Source organism: Lycorma delicatula, chromosome 1 (genome assembly GCF_047948215.1).
Source record: "Lycorma delicatula isolate Av1 chromosome 1, ASM4794821v1, whole genome shotgun sequence".
Taxonomy (NCBI): Eukaryota; Metazoa; Arthropoda; class Insecta; order Hemiptera; family Fulgoridae; genus Lycorma; species Lycorma delicatula.
In genome coordinates this window covers 114,767,851-114,784,254 of record NC_134455.1, presented here as the reverse complement: position 1 = coordinate 114,784,254, position 16,404 = coordinate 114,767,851, and the positions used below count along the sequence as shown (strand labels likewise).

Sequence of the window (16,404 nt, the reverse complement as noted above, 5' to 3'; positions counted from 1 at the left end):
CACACAGTACGTAATGAGACGGGAACAACACAGTACGGAAACAACGTAATGAGTGAAAGTTCTGTCAGGAAGTGGTGCATTCAGTTTAAAAATGGCCGAACAAACGTTCACGATAAAGAGAAGAGTGGACGTCCGAGCATTGTGACTGACGATCTGGTCTCCAAAGTTGACGAAAAGATTCGTGAAAACCGCCGTTTCACAATAACTGAGCTTTCTCTATGTTTCCCACAAGTTTCACGGACTTTATTGTTTGAAATTGTTTCACAGAAGATAGGCTGCCACAAATTTGTGCAAGATGGGTGCGTCACTGAGTGGTTGAGATCACAGGCGGTCCCTCTTTCGCATGTATATAATAAAAGGTTTTTCTTGTACTTGGTTTTTTTAAAATTCTAAAACGTTCCTTACTTTCTGACTAGCTCTCGTATATATATTTGTGACGGATTAGTAGCGCGCGTGAATTTATTTTTTGAAAAATACTTCTTTATCTTTACTCTGATTTTTAATTTTGTTTGATCACTTTTTTCATTTCCAGCGATAAGACTACGGTTATAAATTGCAGAATTTCTTTGGTTTAGTTTATAGGAAGGATTTTCCAACAATCCAGCAGCACCACGTGGAAGCAGTCCTCATCCTTTAGCCCTTGCAAAAATAAATTTTCTGCCAAAAACTCTTCGGACGGAGAGTTCGCGGATTTACAGCTGTTTATTATAATTAAGATTTACTTCTTTTCATGCATTATTATATTAATTTTCATTATTGAAGAAGTTTATTTAATAAATTCCTATACTCAATACATTTATTTTTTGTTTTATAGTTCTTCTGAATTTTCCCTTGATATCCGATACAATTTATTAATAAACCCTTTGTTATTAAAGTGTGAGTTTGGAACATTTTTTTATACTTAAAATTAGAATTTAAAGAAATAAAACAGTTAAACTTATTTTGGTTTTACAGTTAACGGTTAAACTTATTCACTCTCTCACCCCCCTCCCCCCCAGGGGGAAGAGAGTGCTCCGAACTCCTGCCGCTCATCTTCCCTCCAAAAAGGCTGTTGTCAGTTGTAGGGGCGAAGCTTCTTATCTCGGGACCTGTTCGGTCCCTTCATTCGTTAGCCGCTTGTATATAGCAACCAACTTTAGTGTATACAATCGTTTCCCCCCTCACTACTGCGGAAAGGTGAATTTCAGGATTTTCCCTTCATGAAATCTAAGACCTAATTGACATTTTTTAGATTCTCTAGTACTTTTAGAAAGATAAAGTATATATCAGGGTTGATTAAATTTCGGGAAGTTACGTTCTTTTTTATTTCATCCTGACCCCAAAGAGGAAGGCACCCACCGTGTGACATTTCCGGTCGCCACGCCACCCCCTAGCCTTGATGGGCTTTACCGTAGATCATCTTCAAAAACCTCGGCGGTAGACACATAGCATGCAGTCTCCCCTCGGCCAGAATGCCACCGATGGGAATGTCGCTTACGGCATTCGCATCGGTGTACTTCTAACAAAGGTGGACACGTAGAGTTAACTCGTTTGCTAAAGGAAGTTGGTGTGTGATTTGTTTTTAGAATGATTTCTTCCTCAATGAAAACAATGTACAAACCTTAAATTGTAATTTTCGACTATTAGACAACGTTTCATGTCAGTTTCTCAGGGATTAATACCGATAAAAGACTGATATGACCTTAACAATGTGGTAAGAAAATTGCCCAGAGTATTTAACATATTAAGGAAACTTAAAGTGTAAGTGATTAATGAACCGATGAGGATAGCATACTTTGCTTTCTTTCATTCCAGTTTGGCGTACGGATTAAAGATTTGCTTCATCAGCAGTTATATTCTTAATTCAAATTTTTACGTGTTTTCAATGTTTATTTGCTCTTAACAGCAACTGACAGAAGCTGTAGCCTATTACAAGTACTAAAGTGTTTGTAATAGGCCTTATTTGACATATATGTCGTGTGACTGAATAATTTTAGTAGTGGTGATAATTGTAAATTATGTGATTTGTTTACATATGAGTTACAAGCTCAATTTCTGACGAAGATAAGATAGAACTTCAGTAATTGGCGAAGAAATAGGATTATTATTATTATTATTAATACGAGTAATGTACAATATTCGTATAGCATTTCCTTCTTGTTATAATTTTGGAAAATATGAATTTTTTTTCAAGTTATCGATGTTATAGTCAGTGGATGGGTAAATTAAATACAATAAATAAATGTTACTAATCCAAATTTAAAAATTCTTAAACACTATAATACTCATCTTAAAATCTTTGCTGTTTTGGTGATTTTGGCAGTGCATTTGTTGCTTACCCCATTATAAGATATGATCATAGGATTATTGTAGGATATAATTATTCAGCGCAGCATATTTCTGTAGAATATGCTGAATAGCGTTCGCGGAGTATGTTATTTTTATCTATATCAACTACTAATTACTAGTTTTTATTTAATTTGTTTTCAAAACTTTATCGCGTAGGTATAGAGTGAATTTATTCTGATAGTAGGCCATAATTCGATACTCAGGAGAAGCCCAGTGTCAGATGACAGTATTTGTAACCTTTTTTTACGGTAATATTCTGAAAAACTGATAAGAACTTTCTTCTCGATCTCTTTAACAGTTCCTGAAATGATACAGTTTATTACGAATAAATGAGCTGAGGCCTGAATTGAACAGTACACTTAGGTTAAAAAAAAATCATATAAGTAATACATAAACATTAAAAACTGAATAATACTTAAAGTAAAAACTGAACTAATTAACATTAAGTCTGGAGACAGTACATATATAAGAAATAAAACAAAAAAAAAATTGTACCTCAAATTTTGATATAAAGAAAATTTCTACATTTAGTATAAAGTTATAACTGTGTTTTTGTAACTGGAAGTATTACATTTTTTTTGGAATCAATAAATAAATGGTGTCTTATATCAAAACATAATTTTGTCTCCTTTTTGTATTTTGATTGTAACAAATTTTGAAATCATATATCAGGCTTTTGTATTTTTATTGCATCTTAATCAAAACAGTACTGTAAATGTAGAGAACCCTTCTTTTTTATTTTTTTTTTTTTATGAAAAGCTGTTTTAGGATGAAGGTTTTTTATTCAACACCACTGTATGTATAGCGTTGTGGGTGTCAAACAACTGGATCTATCTAGTGTTAAATACATTCTAGAGCAAGTGAAGATTCTGGTTTTATTTTCATTCACTATAAACTAGTTTTGGCAGAACCATTTGTTAAAGCAATTAAGCTTATCACTACTACACCCTAAAAAATGTATGGCAAGTCAACTGTAAGAAAAAAATGTTAGCATCAATATTTATTTTTCGTAATTACTTATATTATTTGTATAATATATGTATATATATATATATATATATACACTCATAACTAGGTACTAAGGACCTCCCTTTAACGGATTTTGGAAGCAGAGCATAAAATTTGGAGCAGCTGACTCAATTTAAAAGTCCTGCGCGTTATGGATGGAGCTGTGGCAACACTGGACACGAACCTCTGCTTCGAGAACTGATCGCTAGTTGACAGGCAGTCACTTTATTTACATCAGTGTAAAAAAATGTGTAGCTCATTTTTCCATGGATTTTGCCTCTTTTTTATTTACTTTATTTGAGTTATCAGAATTTTCTCTAATCATGCCCTCTGGAGGAAAAGGGTGAATTTTACAGTAGCACAAAAGCTTGAGTGATCAAAAAGTTAGAAAGTGGTGCATCTGTGAATCGGGTGTGTGAGAGATATGGTGTAAAAAACAAACAGTTTCAGATATTAGTAAGACATAATCCAAACATACCATATTTGCTATGATGGATATTCAACTAAGTTTGGTTCTGTAGTGGCCCGAAAGCATACACTTGCTAGCTGTATTTTTTAGTTTCAATAGAATTTATATTTTTTATTTTGTAGTTTTTTAATGTAAAACCTTGTCACAGAAAAAAGAACATTAAACGTTGAAGGGCTAATCTAATTGGTTGTGTATAGCTGGAGTAAGTATAAATTTCAAATAATACTCACTGATTTTGAAATTTGAATATACTCATCGAATAATTATGATTCTTGTGTAATATTAAAAATATCTCTCCAGTCAGAGAGGGGGTCTTGTAACTGATGTATTTTAAATTGTTGAAATCTGAGTTATCAATTAAATTGAGTTTGAGCTATAAATATTTTATATATAAAAAAAATCACTGCCCTGATAATGCTATCCAAGGTGGCGGTAGTGATCCTCCAAAGATTAACATTCAATTTAATAACTTCAAATTTCATTATGTAGTAATAAAAACAACAGATTATTTCATTTTAGTGTTTCTGGAATAAAATTAGATAATTGAATTACAAAACTTGAAATTTCTTTATTAAAACATGAAAGAAGTTTAAAGATTCTAAAATACTGATAATTTTGTGGAATTTGATAGAAATAACTGCAAAGTCCTAACTGATTTAATTTATGCATAAAATTAAGTTTTTGGAGGGAAAACATATCTAGAGAATTTTTTTCTTTGAAGTGTAAAAATAAGTATTAAAAATAAATTTGAAGTAGCTAACTATAAGTTTAATTTTCAAATTTTTTATACAAATAACTGAAAAATAATTTGAAAAAGTGAAATTCATTCACCATGTGTAAATTAATGTTGTTAAGTCCTCCATTTTGAAAAGTTACCTATAGGTTTCTTTGAAAATTTAATGGAAGTGATTTCAAAATGTAGTGGAAGCGCTGAAACATTGTTTAGGGTATATAATTGAGGATCATGAGTTGGCACACAAATCCAATACGTTAGTTTTGTCCCACTCTTTTATTAGATGTCCCCCACCCAACATGAAAACTGGATTTGGTCAGCATTTGTATCAATTAATTTTCCCAGAAACTTGCTACAGCTCTCATTTAAACAAGAGGTTTTTTTTCTCTCTTGATTATGCTTTCAATTATTTTTGAAGGATTGAGAAAGTTATAGGGTTCAAGATAGAAAAAATAATAATGCTGTTTGCTAATTCTGGAACTTAACAGTAGCCTAAAGCAGCATTATTTTCCATTTTAGGTAGCTTCTCATAAAAAAAATGTTGTAAAAAGAAATTAAACAATCAAAAAAGTAATCACACACATCTTTATTACCAATAGAAACACTTAATTTCATCCATGTTCCCTTATTATCAATATCAGGTTGACTAAATCTAGTAAGTTGGACTTACTTACTTAATTAATTAATTAGTCCAACTTGTACAATTAACATCACTTTTCCTTGTACGTTTATCTGAATTCCAACTAAAGAAACCTTAGTTAATTTTAAACTTTAGAAGTAAGGATGATTATTAGTACAGCAAATTTGGATAAAAATGTGAATTTTTCTCAAAAAATAAATTTTACACTATTTTACTACTGAAAAAATAAAATATGTAAAACATGTCCTTTTCAAAGTATTATAAGGCACGATAATTACAGAAGATAGGTTGTATCACAACATTGTCATTTGCCAGCAAGCATGTGAAATAAGTGTACGAATGGCTATACGTTTGCTGTAAAGGATGGCAGCAGGTGGTGTACTTGTCGTCAGTGCGGCATGGTACACAGAGGGTGTTGCTTGCACCTGCGCTAGCCACCACTTTGAGCATTATTGCATATATTCAACAAGCCGAGCGTCTCGACTAACCAGAATGCATACTGCCAGCTGTCACAAGCATGAGCACTTAAGTCTGTTGAAGTTGACAGTCAGGAGTCTAGTTCTTGCTGTTGTACTATTACAATTTTCCCACTATTCTGTTGTTTCAGTGAAAGTTTTTATTGTGTGTAAAAAGTTTATAATATTTTTTAAATATAACTTGCTTCAGTTCAAATTGTATTCCTAGCATATTCTAGTGCATTATTTTGTAAGTAGTCAGTTCATTGATTTAGTATACTTTTGGTTTAAAAGTTAAACCAAACTGGTTGTATTAGTGGTCCAAAAAAAATGGATATTTGCAAAAGGCTTAGAGTCCAAAATACCAAAAAGTAGTGGGCGAGAAGAAAAATAAAGTGAATGAAATATTAAATAAAACTGTAAAATCAGATTAATGTTTTTTTTAAATAAATCTAATATAGGGGAAACTTCTTCCTTCAATCTGATTCAACATTTTTACAAAGTTCAAGGGTCAATGAAGAAATATATAGAGTTGAAAAGATTTTTGTTGTTCCTGTTATGCCTACTGCTGAACAAGAGGCCCGATTTAATGATCAACATAGTCTCTTATCATTTTCAACCAAGCCATGTGAAGGTCTAAATAATCCGACACTGAAAAAAATGAAGATGTCATTTTACAAACAGATATTCCACTACCAGTATTACTGGTAACTTGAAGCCAAGTAATGATCCAGTATTATGAAAAATGAAAGACACTATTAGATAATATTTTGTTAAGAATAGTTTTAATCAAAATAAAAATGGTGACTTTGAACAATCCAAAAGAGTGTACTCTAATAAAAAAAAAATTTTGAACAAAGCTTGTTTGATAGAAAACTTGCTAATGGAAATCTAGTGAAAAGGGGTTACCTAGTTTATTCCCCTTGACAGGGATCATTGTTTAGTGGCCCCTGCAAACTGTTTTGTTTAACTTTAAGTCAATTCAGTGACGGTGGATTTAGTGATTGGAAACATGGTTACTAGTGGGTTAAAGAATATGAGCTCACCTCGAAAGTATGTTAACCTAAAAACAGAGAGTTGATGATATAGGGTAGATTGATAATCAGTTACAAACTCAAATTGAAGAAGTAAAATAGTGGAGGGCTGGCTTCAAAGAGTGTTTCCCGTGACAATTTTACCTAGGTCAATGGGTGCAAAACAAATAAATCTGGCTCTGATTTTACAGGGTATTATTATTCTTCAAGGATATTAGGGCTGTTATAGCTAAATGTTCTGTTTGTAATATATTAATAAATCTAACAGAAGAGTGCCATTCTTACCTTGCAATGGAATTTGCAAGAAATTTTTTTAATATTTCTTGAATAGATGCTAAATTTACAAGATCAGTGTCATAAAAATTTGATTTGGATATTTAAATCTTTGGTAAAAAAAAAATAAATCAAATTCATTCATCTCATTTTGACTGGGTAATGAAAAAAATGATCTTGTTGATTTAGAATTCTTTATTAATGACAAATTTAATCAGTAGAATTCTACAGATTTAACAATTATGACCAAGAATTGTTAGACATGTAAGAATTACAGACCTAATAATGTCCATTCAATTTTTTGGTGACAAATAATGTGGTTATTTCAAAATTATCTGCTCATAAAAATAAGAAATTACAGCCATGAATTGATCAACAGGATTTAATAATTAATTCATTAACTGATTATTGAAGTAAATTTGAAAGTGAAATTAATATTCTTCAGCACGCAAGAAGAAAATTTAAGGTAGAAGGCCCTAATTTTCCTCTTCATTTGTTTCTGTTTAGCCTCCAGAACCACCGTAAGATATTACCTAAGAGGATGATATGTATGAATGTAATTGAAGTGTAGTCTTGTACAGTCTCAGGTCGACCGTTCCTGAGATGTTCCTAATTTTCCACTTACATCTAATGAAAATTTAACAGAAATAGTAAGAACGATAGCTAAAATTGCAGGTTATAAACTGAATACATCAAGGTTTGTGCACATCAAGTTGCTGCATTTAATAAAAATAACATTCAGCCAATAAATGGGCGATTGGATAACATGCATCCAAAATACTTTACTAGATAATTTAATAACAATAAAAATAGTTGATCTTTTGAAATTAACAATGGTTTAGCAGGTAAAAATTATAAAGTATATGAAAGTAATCATCTCAGTCCATACTTTAGGAAAATTTAATAAACACAAAAAATATTGAACTTTTTTTAAGTACTTGTGTTGAATTGTTTTCAGAAATTCCTTTTTTTAATAGTTCTGTTTTGATAATACTACTACCTCTCTTTCATCTGAATTAATGGTGAGGTGTAAAAAATATTAAATGTACATAATCTTCTTTTTTTTTAAGTAGCTGTAATATTTAAACTGTACTACAGTTTCTATTCTTATAAAATTTTTCTCACATGGATTGATTCCCTTACAGTCATTATTTCTTCTCTGTTTTTTTATCTTTAAAAATATCTTCAATTTCATGTAATGTTTTACCTTCAGTTTCTGGAAAATAAAAATATACATAGGGCAAACCAATGAGTCCAATTGTTCCATATATAAATAAAGAACCATGAAGATGAAACCAAGTTGAAAGATTTACATATGTTTTAGTAACTATAAACATCAATAGGTAACTTAGGGCTCCTGCTACTCCACTGGCAACTCCTCGGCCCCTATAATCAAAAATATAGTCTATTTAAGCAAATTGTACCGTAAACAAAAGTATGAACCTTACATTAATATAATATATATATAGTAGATCTGTAATTTTTAAATATTTAACTATGCCATATGTCCTCACAAACCAACCTGTTTGCTTCTTAATGATTCACTGTTTCCAGTTTCTCAAGTTGTGTTTTACAAAAGTACTGTTCTTAAATTATTAGGAATACTGCAAGAAATTCAGTAAATCACAGTGTCACGATACTTAATTCTGTGAAGACTATATTTCTTATATCTGAGAATTTGGTAATCTATGAAAGAAGTGGTATGCTTACTGTTACTGAAACCTTCATTTATTCCAATTCTTTAAACAACACATATTTTTCAAGAAATATTATGTAACTCTGGTATATGTATAAAGAAAAATGTTAAAAAACTTGACTGATAAGTTGCCACAGGTTGTTTTCAAATAATCATAATCATTTCCTCCTGCTTGGGCTCATGATTTAAACAATATTAGAGATTAGGCAAAACTGTAGGCTTGAATTTTTAATGACCTCATAGTTTCCTTATTGTAGAAAATACAATGATATAATTGTAACATCTTGGTTGATTAGCTTTTAGATATGATATCTTGGAAAATTAGCTAGCCTCTGTTGATCAGAATATGGTTTATTTTCTTTTTGGATAGGGTTACTTCGTTTTGCTAATAATGACCTCAGTAGTTACAAAAGCAGTGATATCATCACTCTATGGTCTCTGAATACTACAATGAGACTCAGATTATGTATTATGGTTACTTTAATATCAAGTAACATAATAATCTGGGGTGGTGTATAACTACTGACAAATAAAATGTATCGTAGAACATGTAATTTTTTCCACACTCTTGTCACTGAAGTGAGTTGCTGTCCTACAATTACTGGGCTAATCAATCACAAGTTAGTAAGATCTTCTAATAATTCCTAGTCAAAAGGAATCAGGCCATCTCAACACTCTCCTCTTTCTTGACAAAATTAAAATGAAACCACTTCCAAAAGGTGATTCTAGAACCTCCTTGTGTTAGTTTAATCTGTTTGTAAATAAAAAATTCTCATCTAATTAATTTATGAATTAACTACCACTATAAAATTATTTGTCAAACTAAATCAAGAAGATAGCAAGAGTAAAGATATTATAACAATAAATAAAAGGAAACAAATCACAGGTCTATACATAGAATATGATAGCCCTTCACATCAACAACCAGTAATATAAGGAGCTGCCATTACATTTACTTCATGACGCAAGTATGTGTTTTCATAGATCTGGTCAACACTAACTATAACAATATTAAATATACTCTACTGACAGTTGTAATCAAACAATAACAGAGTTGCTGTGGTTTACTGTGGGTTGCCTGCTACAACAAATAAATAATGTTTATCTGTTTTTATGTCATAACCAATTAAGAAACCAATTAATAATTAGGCTAATAATTTACAACTATTAACTTAGCAAATAAAATTATTCTATAGATGAAAGCATGTTTGTCAAATGTCATTGACATTATCATATAGAGTAAATCAGTAAATACTAAACTTAATCAAAGACAGAATGTTCATATTAACTACAATATGACTAAATGATAATATAAAAATGTAGATGATAATTACAAAATCCTAACAAACAAAATTATAATAAATAGATTACATGAAATTTTATAATTAATTAACTTTGTAACAAGTACCTTATTAATAGCTTTTTTTATAATAGCACCTTCAGCATTACACATTATTACTGATACTGTTTACAGCATTCATTCTCAAAGTGGGCGATAACACCCTCTTCTGGGTGCTGGAGGCTTTCAGGGAGGACAGTAGAAGGCCCACAGAAAATTGGGGGCGTTCAGGCAATCTAAGAAGGCAATGGCTGATTAAAAAAAATCTGATGTGTATACCACATGACTTCCTTGTACGCCTATTAAATTAAATATATATACTTTTTTTTGCTGGACTTCATTTAAATTTATTTCATTTGAAAATGAGATACAATCCTCCAATTCTTTAATAAAGTGGACAGTTACACAATTGCATTGTGTGGACACTACATTGCATCACATTTTTTTGTGGTGTTCGTATCAGCATTTATTAGTTTATATATTAATTTTGTTTCACGTCACTCAAGTAGTTATGTGGTGTAAGTGAGAATGTGTTGGATCCGTACCCATGGACACATTGGTTAGAACCCGACTTCATATACATATATTTTTTAACTTTTTTTTTTTTAAATATGTTAATTTATTAATTATTAACCTCTTTAAAATTTTTTGAATTAAAATGAAAAGTACATAAAATTTTATTTCAACAATAACTTCTGACTATTTTCATACAATTTTCTTTTTTATTGTTATTGAATTATTATTCATTCCAATAAGTTTTTACAATCACAGGTTAATAATTATTAAATCAATATATTTCAATTTAAAAAAAAGTTAAAAAAATATATGTACATGAAGTTGGATTCGAACCAATGTGCCTTCACCTTGTAAAATCCAAACATTTCATTAATTAAAATTTAATTTGGCTATAACTCTGGAACCAATGAAAATATATCGTTGAAAAGCTCTCAACGAGGGCTTATTACTGCAGCTAAGAAAAGTCCAAAATCCCAACGTTTTGGATTTTGGGCTTTTTTGGCCCAGTCAATTGCAGTCAAAACGGGAGGGGCACAACTAGATGTTACAACAGTCCTAAATCCAAAATTTCAACAGTCTATGGCTAATCGTCTTTTTGTTATGCGTACGTACTTACGTACAGACGTCACGTCGAATTAGTCAAAATGAATTTAGGGATGGTCAAAATGTATATTTCCATTGAAATCTGAATACCGAAATTTTTCGCGATCACAATATTTCCTTTACTTCGTACAAGGAAATAAAAAACGGATCAACATGTTAATGTAGTTCTGTTAATAAAAGTTACTTAACGGTAAACTGGGTAATATCAGTTGCCGTGAAACTTTTAATCCTTTGTTATCTCTCGAGGTTAAACTGAAAAATCGACTGGTATAAAAATAATTTATACTTCTTTTCTTTCCTATATTCGTTACTTATAATAACTTTACGCGCTTTATTTCTCTTTTTGGTTTTTGTTTTTAATATAAAATACTTACTATTGAAAGAACGTAGAAATTCATGACAAACTGTTGAATATGTTATTACTATTATTGCTGTGTAAGTATATAGATACAATTGTAATTTGTGTGAAAGCAATTTTAATAAAAATATTTCCAAATATGATTAAATATGCGTTTTAATGGCTCTATTTTAAAATGTAACTTTCAACTCAGAAATAGGATATGCCATGTTTAAAAACAATAATTGCAATTGTTGTTTTTAAGAGTGCATTGATTTTTAGAATCAATGGTTTACAGTTGTAAATAGCTGTCAGGTTTCAGTTAGGTATTACAATCAGATACTCATCAACCTTACTACCAATACCATTCTAATGTTAATATTACTATTCTTTTTAGCCTATTCTGAGATGAGCTAAAAGTAAAATTAATTTACAACTGGTTGAAAAGTTTTGAAGATAAAAAAAACATAAAAGTATTTACAGGTGGATTAATACTTAAAGGAGTTAACTGAGGGTGAAATAAGTATTTTCCTTTAAAACTGATATGTACAGACAAATCTCTGTATAAATTTTAACAAGTCGAACATTATTTTTCATCTCTTCTCGTCAGGAAGGGCATATTTTAAACAGAATAAAACAACTAATGACTGAATAAACTTATAAATATTGGAAAAATACATTATAATTCAAGTATTTTTAACATATTTTGTTTAACACTATCATTAGCTTTTCTTTCTGAAAAAACAATAGAATATTAGATTAAGTAATACTGAAGTTCAGCAAAAATATTTCACTGAGGGTAAAATATTAGAATCAACTTGCACTCATTGCTAAGCAATGTGTTCAATGCCATAAATAATATGCTCAAACAAAATGCAATATTTTACAAACATATTTGGCATACACATTTGCATATAATTGTTATCCCATAATTATACTAAAGGGCTCCATAATGCATAAATTTTATTTTATATTTATTGGAGAAGTTAGAGGCTATACATCCACTCTTATAGACAATGTATGTAATACTCAAAACAGAAAAAAATTAAAAAGCACATGACAGAAAATACATACCACTAAAAATATCAATGAAAATTCATCCAAAATTGCTACTCCAAAGAGGAGACTTTCAGAAGCAAATGACCTAGAAATTAATGTTATGTACAAAATCACAAAGTGAACATTTTATATACTGCACTTTATGACATAACTTCAAGAAGATTAAACAGTGTAATATTTTTAAACTATCTAGATTTGATAAAAAAAACAAAACATTATATTAAATGAACAAATAACACTTTTATTATATACAAAGTGCTTCATACTAAAGCAGTTTCCTCACCAGTTTGAGATGTCTTTATTACTGTACTAACTGTAATGTCAACAGAGTAGCAGTTGTTTAATAGATCTAAAAGTTATTCAGGAATCATTCCACCTATTTTGTAAGTCATTTTCACTTTCAGAGAAAATCAATGATTAACATGTAGTATAAGATATTAAAGTAATTAAGAAGATTCTTTGTCTGATAGAGATCGAGTGACATTCACATTTATGATATTCACATTTACCAAATTGTTCTGAACGACTTATAATGAATGTGGAAACAACCTACTGGGAACAACTTCAGAAGTTTTTATGACATTAATTTTTTTTCATAAATATTTTTGAATAAAATATACTTACTCTAAAGGGAATACTTCAGAAATTAAACTCCAGGGTAATGGAAGTACTCCAAATCCAGCAGCAAAGAATATAATACTGAAGCAAGTAAATGGCACCCATGGGCTAATGTTTCCTATCATTAAGCAAATTCCAATTATGTAACAACATACCACACACATCAAGATTGATGTAAAGTAAACTTGTTTCTTTCCAAATAACCTTATGCATAACATTCCAGAGAAACAACCAGCCATAGATAAAACTCCTGTCATTACCTGAAAAGAAAATTCAGTTTTTTTATTCACACTTAAAATATATTTTATTAAATAAAATTTTTCTTATTTATTGATATGTTTATCAAATTGAAACTTACTTCTTGTACTTACTCAGAAATAATAAATAATATTTCAACAAAAAGTTCATACAAAAAACAATTATTATTAACTTTTATTGTGGTGAGGAGAGGTCATAGAAAATTATTAAATTGGTAATGCTGTTCGCAAACATTTCATGGTAAAAGGTAGATTTTATTTCAGCCATGGAGTATGATTAATTTCCATGCACGTTTTATTTAAACTTGTCTTGTGATTATTATACAAGGTATGTGAGAAAAGTAACGAGATTGGTAACACTGCGAGCGATCTGGCAACGCTGTGTCTACCAGTCTGTGCTAGACTGGTTTTTTCATCCCTTCCACATGCTCAGTATGAGTTTCAACTCAGTTCAAATAGATTATTTTTTGCAGTGCCATCAGTGAAGTTGTGTTTTTGTTGTGTGCTATTCCGAAAATGGAGCATCGGAATTTAGAGCAACGTTGTGCAATCAAGTTTTGTATTAAATTTGGGGAATCCGCGAGTGTGACTTTTGAAAAGTTGAAACAGGCCTATGGGGAACATTGCTTATCAAGAGCACAAGTTTTCTGCTGGCACAAATCATTTTTGGAAGGCCGAGAACACGTTGAAGATCAACCTCGCTCATGGAGACCTTCAACTTCAAAATCTGACTAAAACGTTGAGTGTGTGAGGGTTCGTGTGAGATCAGACCGTCGTTTAACAATAAGGATGATGAGTGAACAGTTAAATTTTAACACTTTCACAATACATCAAATTTTGACAGACAATTTGGGCATGCGAAAGGTTTATGCGAAATTGGTGCCGAAAAACCTCACAACGGAACAGAAGGACAATTGAAGAAACGTGTGCGTTGATCTTCTTGAGAGGATTGACAACGATCAAGAATTCTTCATTCGTGTGATCACAGGTGATAAATCCTGGATATTTGAGTACGATCTTGAAACAAAGTGGCAAAGCGAAGAGTGGCATTCTCCATCATCTCCTCGACTGAAAATATGTCGAATGAGCAAATCAAAGATCAAAACCATGCTGATTTGCTTTTTTGACAGTGGGGTATCGTGCATAAAGAATTTGTTCCTCCAGGACAAACTGTCAAACAAGTGTTTTACAAAGGTGTCCTTGAAAGGCTCAGGAAAAGAGTGATTCGCGTGAGACCCAGACATTGCAGAGAAATGGGTGCTTCATCATGACAATGCCCCGTGTCGCACGGCTATTTCCATCACGGAATTTTTGACCTCAAAATGCATTCCTACGGTTCCTCAACCCCCCTATTCACTTGATTTAAGTCCTTGTTACTTTTTCCTGAAACGTGTCCGGAAACGTGTCTTAAAAGGACGTCATTTTGGAACTCTGGAGAACATTCAAAAGACTGTGACCAACCAGTTAAAAGCCCTACCAGTTGAAGCCTTCCAGCACTGCTACCAAGAGTGTGAACAACGACTTCGTCGGTGTATAGCTGCCCAAGGGGCACTTTGTAAGGTATAATATTGTTTGAAAAAAATAAAAACTTTGCTAAGTAAAAAGTCAAGTCTCATTACCTTTCTCACACACCTCTTACCATAACAAATGATTAACTGGTTGAATTGTATGAAGTGAGATATGAATAGTTTGCTTGCATTAATTTTTTATTCTAAATATTTGGCTTGTAAAAAAAAAATTAAGGGGAATAAATATACAAAGTTTAATTTTTTATGACAGATTTCAGTAATAATTAACTTCATAATTATTAATTTTTTGCTTATTATACGGGTCATTAGATTTTCATAATTGAAAAATTCTGTGGTGGGTGACAAGAAGGGAAAACTTATTATTCACAGACATTATTCAGATTTTTCTCACATTAAAGAATAAGGTATTTTGAGATGGAGTAGTTCGGACCAAATTTATTTTAATTAAATGAATACTAGGATTAATTGAAGGCTTGGCATCATAACAGACCTCTTTCACATTACTAACATGTCCTGGATAAATATGTATCTTGAAAATAAAACTAAATATCATAAAATTTAATTACTTTATGTGAAGGAGTAGACTGGTTGGTCAACAGAGTTCGAACTTTCATACAATAATATTCTTATTATGGCCAAAGAAATAAGACACTTCGAAAAGAGCATATTACATATCTATGTTTCAATTTTTAATTAATGAGAGCTACAGGTCCTTTGTGAATAATGGAGCCCAAACCTCTTTTTTTAAATAGAACTCTTATAGAAATTAATTGTTCCAGTATATCAGAATTTATAGTGGGGTTAATAAATGAGACTGGGGTAATAAATGAAATGGGGTTAATAACAAAATAACAGTTTTATTCTACGAAAATTAACTGAAAAATACCAAAATATTTAAATTATTTTAATTGAGGGTGCTAGGAGTCTACAGATTTTGGGGAGCAAGAACATCTGATCCTATTTGGATTATACTTTTTATTTTTTTTTTATTTTGAAGTAAAAATAACATTATTAATATTGCAATATCTCAACTTTCATTAATTTAGTGGTTATGGAGTTACAGGTAGGCAGAAAGAGCAGAAGTCTCTTAGACAACTTCATGTTTTTTAATTTTATTTTTTAATATAGAACACATTTTTAAAAGAATGGTTCTGGTATCACAATATTTTAGTTTTCTGTCTATAGAATCCTGTGAGAGAGAGAGAGAGAGTTATTGGGGATATTAGTGTTCAAAATCTTTTTAGCCTCTTAAATGAATGTTTCTGGACAAGAAGAATTAGATTTCAGAGCATATTGGTAGAACAATTTCATTGCTCTTTTGACAATTTTTTAATTATCTAGGTAGAAGTTTTATTAATCAATTAGTATGAAAAGAAAAAGTTAAGGTGTGTAGGGTGAGGTCACATATTTTCTGTACAGGCTTTGACACTTGAGAAGGAGAAAGATACCTGCTTGCTACTTGCATAAAACTTTACAGAGCTTACGTCCCGATAATTTGATCACAAATATA

At 30.9% G+C, this 16,404-nt stretch overlaps 1 protein-coding gene across 4 annotated transcripts in view; it reads right to left on the bottom strand.

Moving 5' to 3' along the window:
- Positions 1-5,109: 5,109 nt before the first annotated feature.
- LOC142321454 (facilitated trehalose transporter Tret1-like) overlaps positions 5,110-16,404 on the bottom strand; it is a 124,939-nt gene continuing 113,644 nt past the window's right edge. For all 4 annotated transcript variants that reach the window (XM_075359553.1, XM_075359562.1, XM_075359567.1 and 1 more), the window contains 2 exons: positions 13,115-13,368; positions 5,110-8,326 (listed from right to left, as the gene is read on the bottom strand). In XM_075359553.1, the coding sequence (XP_075215668.1) occupies positions 8,089-8,326; positions 13,115-13,368 (492 nt within the window). In that variant the 3' untranslated portion in view covers positions 5,110-8,088. The remainder of the gene's footprint in view (positions 8,327-13,114; positions 13,369-16,404) is intronic.